This window comes from Petaurus breviceps, unplaced genomic scaffold, assembly GCF_028583685.1.
Source record: "Petaurus breviceps papuanus isolate PSGF00001 unplaced genomic scaffold, PetGlider_PUasm1.0 90903, whole genome shotgun sequence".
Classification (NCBI taxonomy): domain Eukaryota; kingdom Metazoa; phylum Chordata; class Mammalia; order Diprotodontia; family Petauridae; genus Petaurus; species Petaurus breviceps.
The window spans coordinates 614,137-621,824 of NW_027187376.1; the positions used below are offsets into that span (position 1 = coordinate 614,137).

Here is a 7,688-nt window from a genome sequence, read left to right on the forward strand (position 1 = left end):
TATCTATCTATCTATCTATCTATCTATCTATCTATCTATCTATCTATATCTATCTCCTTTTATCTATCTGTCTATCTCCTTTTGTCTAACAATCAGTCATCTATCTGTTCATTTTTCTGTTTGTCCATCTATCAATCTATGTCTATCCTTCTATCTATCTATCTACTCACCCAGGGTTTGGAGGATGATAGATGAAGACAAGGTCTCTGGGCCTTTGGGGGGTAGAGGCAAAGACCAGAGAAACCAAGGAAAAGAAAATCCCAAGGCTTACCCGCTAGCTGGTTTTTCGCTTTGGTGTCAGCTTCTGGAAGGTAGGTCTGACCAGTAAAAGGGTGGAGGTGCTATGAAATCATAAGGAGGAGGTACCTGGCAAATGAAGTTGTTCAGCCAGAAGTAGATTTCCCAGAGGGGTCTGGAATTTTTTTTAATAGCTTGTTTGTCTCAATTGCCAGTGTAGTTTACCCAGAAAACTTTAGGTTTCTCTCTCTTAAAATTCCTCTGCTAACCCTCTCTCCTGTACCCTGTTAGTCTCTCTATCCCTCCAGTTTGGAGATAAATAGCTTCATCTGCCACCTCCTTCCCTCAACCCAGATATTCTGCAGGTTCTCTTGTTTTGTTTTTGCTTTTAATATATTTCTGGGAGCCTATATTTTATAAAGGTAGCCAAGATGAGACTGGGATATCTGTCAAGTCTTGGTGTTGGCTTTTTTAAAGACATCATCTTTAGTCTTAACCTCTGCTCCATGAGATCCACCCTGAGATTCACATTCCAATTCCATCTTACAGCCCAAATGGTCCACACTGAAGTTACTGGTGGTCTCACCTATACCTTTACCTGCTCCATGAGGCACCTCATTCACCAACTATCTGCTCTGACCTTTTACCTGTCTTAGACCCTGGTCACATCTTTTCAATTGTATCAGGATTGGTTCTGAAAAATGTAATACCACAGTAATCTACCAGCCCCTGTTGCAAAGTTTTCTAATGCCAGTAGTGAACAGTCTTTGATAAAAGGAGAGACAATTATAAGTCTACCAAGTTATGAACATAACATTTTGGACACTGTCAAATGTTATTTTCAATGCCTTCTATTTTGTTAAAATAACATCACAGCAGAAAAGATAACTAAGGCTTAATCATATATGTTACTCCTCAAATATTTTTATCCTTTCTTTTGGCTTTCTACATTTCTAGTCTCAGAGAAACACCAGAGCCTGTTTGGAATAAAAACATTTAGAATTGTCCTCCAAAAACAGAGCCCAGGAGTATATGCTGTGATTAGGGGAGGGTTTCTTCAACTTTTGTGTCCCTTTACACTCTTAAAAATTGAATACCCTAAAGAACTTTTGTTTATGTGGGTTAAATCTGTTGCTATTTACCATGTAAGGATTAAAACATCTTAATATTGCTATGAAAATATATTTGAACTAAGGACTCCCTGAAAGGGTCTCCAGGATCCTCAGGGGCCCTGTACCACACTTTGAGATATGGCCTGCTATATTAGGGTATGCTAAGCCTTCATCTTTGCCTTTCCACCTCTGTACTTATCTCACCAGGAGTGAAAGAAGTAGATTCAGGTCAGCTGATATTTTTAAAAAGCTGAAGCTTTTTATCCCTAATTAGCCTATGCTGACCTTCCATGCCTCCACCATCATAGGGGTAAAACACAATGAGACTAACCCTTCCCATCTCCACACAGAGTTCTTTTCTCTTTCAAGACTGCCTCTGGTGTTCATTTCAACCTAATTTCACCTGTTTAAAACAGTTTTGGCAGAGTTGAGAAGGGAGTACCCTGAAACTACAAGGGGTGACTTTGCCCATTTTTTAAAAGTTATAGCAAAGAGGCAGAGGACATTGACTTTCTCAGTGGTTCCACTTTCTGCTTTATCTTGGGTTTACTGTAGGATTTCACTTGATCTCACTGTCTAAGCAGCAACAGACCCACTCTTTGATTAGTAAAGTTCTTTTGAGAAATAGATTGTATATGTAAAGTTGGAAAGGACCCTAGAGTCTATCTAATTCAAACCTCACACTTTAGAGATGAGCAAAGTAGGATTCAGGGAACTGATGTGAATGTTCGAAAGTCACATGCTAAGTAAGTGTGAGGGATGGGATTCAAACCCAGGTCTTCTGACTCGAAATCCAGTCCTCTTTTCACTATACCCTGCTGTATAGGAGTGGGCATTTTCTTACCAATTTGAGGATAAAGCAAGAAGAGAGAGGCTAACAGAGAGTGATTTCAGTACAAATGTCAGCTAGTACTTTTTGAAGGAACTAGGTCAGGGTGGGGGGGTAGCATTGTGGTTTTAATCTCTGGTAACCTTTCAGAAGAAGCCTACTTCTTGATTGAATTCTCAGTATAGCTGAGAGCTGAAGAATGGTTCCTCCCAACGACAAAGGGACGACAGCCTGACAAAGGGACGACAGCCTGACCTCTCAAGGTCTTCCATCTGAAAGAATCTCTCTCTGTGGGGGAGACATTCTGTCCTCAGTTCCCAGAAGACCCTAGTAAAAGCCCCTGCTTACCTGTTGCTGCTGCCACCTCTGAAGTGAGTTAGGGTCCAAAAGCTGAATGTGCTGTTAGACAGGAAGAAATGTGAAGTGGCTGTTGGAGAGAAACTTACGAAACTGGTCTAAAGAGGGGAAATGGAGGAGGCCCTAAGTCAATCAACCAGGGAGCAGAGAGACTATTAGCTTGTGACAAGACCCAGAGCTGGAGCCAAGAAGACCTGAGTTCAAATCCTACCTTGGCCACTTACTAGCTGTGTGACCTGCCAAAAGAAGTTAAGCCCCTTGTGTGTAGGGGTTTTTACTTGTATTTTTGTACCTCCAATGTCTAGCACAGTATCTGTCACATAGCAGGTACTTAATAAAAGGCATGGCCAAGGGCGACCTGGCTGGTAAGGGAGCTTGAAACTATATGCTGGTGAATTCCTTTCCACCTGTGCTCTTCCCTCATAGCTTCCATCAAGTAGTATAGATCAGGTTCCTATTTCTGTAATTTTTTGTAATGATAGCTAGCTTTTGAATAGGGCAGTGGATAAGGCGCTGATTTGGGATCCTGCTTCAAGTATTTTTCTAGCTTTGTGACCCTGGGCAAGTCACTTCATCTCTATCAATTTCTGTGCCCTCATCTGAAAAATGGGAATAATAATAGCATCTATTTCATAGGGTTGTGCCCAAACCAGTGGAGTCAAATGTTAAATATTCAGTGTGGTCATATACACCTCAGAAATTGACAAATACTGCAAAATAGAACTTGATTTATTATTTTGTTGATTGTTTAGACTTAACAAAACAATTAAGAAAATGTTAACAATGAAGATTAAATTTAAAAGTATGTTGTGCCTTTTTGAAGATCTGGTTGTTAAACATTTACCATCACACCCCTGACTGTAGCTTTGGTTGTGAGGATCATATGAAATATGTAAAAGGCTCTGCAAGTTTTAAAGATCTACATAAATGATGACTATTATTATGATGATTATAAATTAGCTAGCTATTATTATAACATATCAGATAGAATGGTCTCTATCTGATCTATATTACTATACCGAAGCCCTGAGGGAAAAGCCCAGATGGAAAGGGATCCACCAAGACATGGCTATAAGCCCACCCTCACCAACCAGATCATCCTTGGGCATGCCCTAATTTGTCAATGTTCCTTCTGAGGTGTGATTCCCAGATTTGGACCAGTTTTCACTTGACTCCTTTCTAAACTTAATTGGTTTTTAAATACCTCTCTCAACCCAACCCATAGTTTGAAGTGATAAACTACCTATTTTTCTTAGTTCCTAAACCCTAAAATTTTAAACAAAATCCCATCAAACAGATTGCAGTGATTTATCTAAGAAATCATTATGGTCATGTGGGATTTATAACATGGGTGCAAATATGGTTTAGAATTAGGAAAATAATCAACATAATTTATCATATTAAAAACCCAAACATCCAAAACCACACGATCATCTTGATATATGTAGAAAAAGCCTTTAACACAATGCAACACTTTTTTATGCTAAAAACCCTACAAACTATAGATATAGAGGGACCTTGTTTTTAGTCTCAAAAAAAAAGCATCTCTCTGAAACAATTAGCAAGTATTATATGCAATGGGGATATACTAGAAACCTTTTCAGTAAATACAGGAGTGAAGTAAGGATGCCTAGTTCTTGAAATGCTGGTAATAGCAATAAGAAAAGAGAAAAGAATTAAAGGAATAATGATGGGTAAAGAGGAGTTAAAACTATCCCTGTTTATTATTGATATGTTGATGTACTTGAAAAACCCCAGAGAATCAGCAAAGATACTGAGACAGTTAATGACTTCATCAAAGTTGCCCGTTACAAAACAAATCTTTAAAAATCAGCAGCATTGGGGCAGCTAGGTAGCACAGTGACTAGAGCACCAGCCCTGGAGTCAGGAGGACCTGAGTTCGAATCCAGCCTCAGACACTTAACACTTACCAGCCGTGTGACCTTGGGCAAGTCACTTAACCCCAATTCCCCTGCCCTTCACTCTCCAAAAAGAAAAAAAACCCTACAAAAAAACCAGAAGCATTTCTATAAAATAATAACAAAACACAAGAAGCAATGATAGAAAGGGAAATTCTACTCCCCAAAATGCATGAAATATCTGGAGATCAACCTCCCAAAGCATGCAAAAGATTTGAATAAATTCAATCACAAAAACTCCTTAAAGAATTAAAGAACAAATTAAATAAACTGGAGGAATATTCACACTTACGACAATATTACCGATATTAATTTATACTTTTAATGTTATACCAATCAAATTACCAAGAAGACACTTTTTTCCCCTCTTTTTTGGAGGGCAGTTGGGTAACTTGCCCAAAGTCACATGGCTAGTTTTTTTTGTGTTAAGTATCTGAGGTCAGATCTGAACTCAAGTCCTCCTGACTCTGGAGCTTGTGCTCTACTAACTTCGCCACCTAGCCGCCCCTAAGAAAATGCTTCTTAGAGCTTGATAAAATAATAACAAAATGCCTTTGGAAAAAACTTAGATCTAGACTATCAAGGGAAATGATAAAAAGAAGAAAGGACAAAGGGGGACTAGTACTTCCTCAAACTATACTATAAACCATCTGGTATTCGTTTAAAAATAGAGAGACAGATCAATGGAACAGATTAGACAAAGAAGTTTCAGAGAAAAGTAGAGATTCAGTAAACCAGTATTTGGTTAAGTAGAAAAAATAAATCACCTAGGAGAAAACTCCCTGTTTTACAAAAACTTTTGGGAAAACTTCAAAGTGGTCTGGTAGAAATTAAGCTTAGACCATCATCTTACACCGCACTTTACAATACATCCTAAGTAGATATACCTTATCCCACACTTTTCAGTACATTCTAAATAGATACATGACCTTAATTTTAATATCATATAACCAAAAAAAATTAGAAAAGAAACAGATCATGTACTTCTCACAGCTGTGGGGAAGAGAAGTAATCTTAACCAAATAAGAAGTAGAGGCAATTAAGAAAGACTAAAGTAGATAACTTTGATGACTTGAAACTGAAAAGATTCTACACAGTCAAGATTAATGCATCTAGGGAAGTGGTCAAATGCGAAAAAATATTTGTATCAAATTTCTCTAAAAAGGATTTGGTATCCAAGATATATAAACAATAAATAACCATAAGACTTAAAGCCATTCCCCAATAAATAAATAGTAAAAAAATATGAACAAAAAGTTCTTAAAAGAGAAAGTACAACCTACTCACAACTACATGAAAAAATACTCTAAATTTCTAATAAGAGAAATGCAAATCAAGAAAACCCTGAGGTTTCATCTCATACCCTGCAAATTGGCAAAGCACAAAAAGATTTTAAAATGGCAATAGTCAACGTTGGAGGGATTTTGGAAGGATGACGCACTAATACATTATAAATGGAACTGTGAAATGGTAGAACCATTTTGGAAAGCAATTTGTAATTATGCAAATAAAGTTATTAAAATATTAATGCCCTTGGAACCAGAGACTCTATTACTGGGTTTGTACTCCAAATCAATGATAAGAAGAAAGTCCTTCTACACTCCAAAATGTTTATAGCAGCACTTTTTTTGATAGCTAAGAATTGTAAAGTAGATGTCCATTGATTGGGGAATGGCTAAACAAATTGTGCTACATGAACATAATGCAATATTATGGTGCTGTAAGAAATTATGTGTGATGAATACAGAGAAACATGGAATGACATATATGAACTGATGCAAAGTGAGGAAAACAGAATCAGGAAAATAATATACACATTAACTACAACAATGTAAATGGAAAGAACAGTGACACACCAAAAAAATCAAAATTAAATGAAAAAAATTATAAAGATCAGTGGCACGTGAATGAAGAGATATGAGAAAATACTCCCAAATGATTTCTTGGTGGAGATGGGAATTCCCAACACATTGCACATGCTTTTGTATTTAATTTTTTCACCCTAATTATGTGTAAAAACAATTATAACATTCTTTTTTTTTCCCCTGCACATTTTTGGACTTTCACAATGTGTCAATCAGTTGTGTTGACCGTTTTTTTCTATCTCAGAAAAACCCCAAAACTCCACCACACTATTTGGCATGTGGGATGGCTTTTGGAGAGGGGTAGGAATAGGGATACATGGGATACTATGGAGATATAAGAAGCAGAGAATATCAAAAAAATTATTATTATTTTTAAAAATCACAGGTAGAGAGAAAGGGATGCTGGGCAACCAAGGTGCGTGACGTGGTCAAACAAGAGCAACAAGGCAAGATGACCAATTAGGAGGTTATGCAATAGGACAGGTGATAGAAGACTAAAATAAGGTGGTGACTGCAAGGGAGAGAGGAATTAGATGGGAGGGTTGTTATGGAGGTAGAATTGACAAATCTTGGCAACTGATTGAATATAAAGAGTGGTATTGAGGGAAAGCAAAGAATCAGGAATGGCTCTGAGATTGAGAATCTGGGTGACCAGAAAGATGATGATACCCTTGACAGAAATGAGGAAATTAGAAAGTAAAAGGTGGGAGGGGGTGGTGTGGTGTGGGATGGGCTGGGAGGGGCAGAGACAAATGAGTTCTATTTTAAATGTATTAAAATTGAGTCATTTATAGGGTATCCAATTGGAAATATCTTTTTGGCAGTTAGCCAAAAATTCAGGAGAGAGGCTGGGGGCACATATGTAGATCTGAACCATCTATACATAGTAATGATAACTGAACCCAAGGGACCTAACAGAATCACTCTGGAGAGAGGTTGGGTTGGAACTGACAGAACCCTCAGAAGGGAAGAGCCCTGCACAGCAGCAATTACTCTTTTCCTGCCAGGGGTTTTCTCTCAGTTTTACCTTCATTAAAGTTGGGATACTTAGTGGTCATCCAGTCAACTAACATTTATTAAACTCATACTATGTGCTAGTCACTGGGCTAAGTGTTAGTGGTAATGTACAAAATCACAGAATCTTAGTGCCAGAAGATACCTTAGATATCTAACTCAAGCACTTCATTTTACAGATAAGGAAACTGAGCCACAGACAGGAGAAGTGACTAGAATTCTGGTCTCCTGATTCCCAGTCTGGAACTCTTTATTACCATAAACTGTTTCTCGTGTGGCAGATGACAGAGAGAGACAGAGAGAGAGAAAGAAAGAGAGAGAGAGAGAGAGAGAGAGAGAGAGAGAGAGAGAGAGA

The 7,688-nt window shown here is 37.9% G+C and overlaps 1 protein-coding gene across 1 annotated transcript in view; it reads right to left on the reverse strand.

Annotated features, from left to right (window-relative positions):
- The window catches only part of LOC138151643 (C-X-C chemokine receptor type 2-like), a 28,868-nt gene that overhangs the window by 10,834 nt on the left and 10,346 nt on the right, over positions 1–7,688 (reverse strand). The window contains 1 exon segment of the mRNA XM_069075164.1: positions 2,527–2,577. Within this exon segment, the coding sequence (XP_068931265.1) occupies positions 2,527–2,577 (51 nt within the window).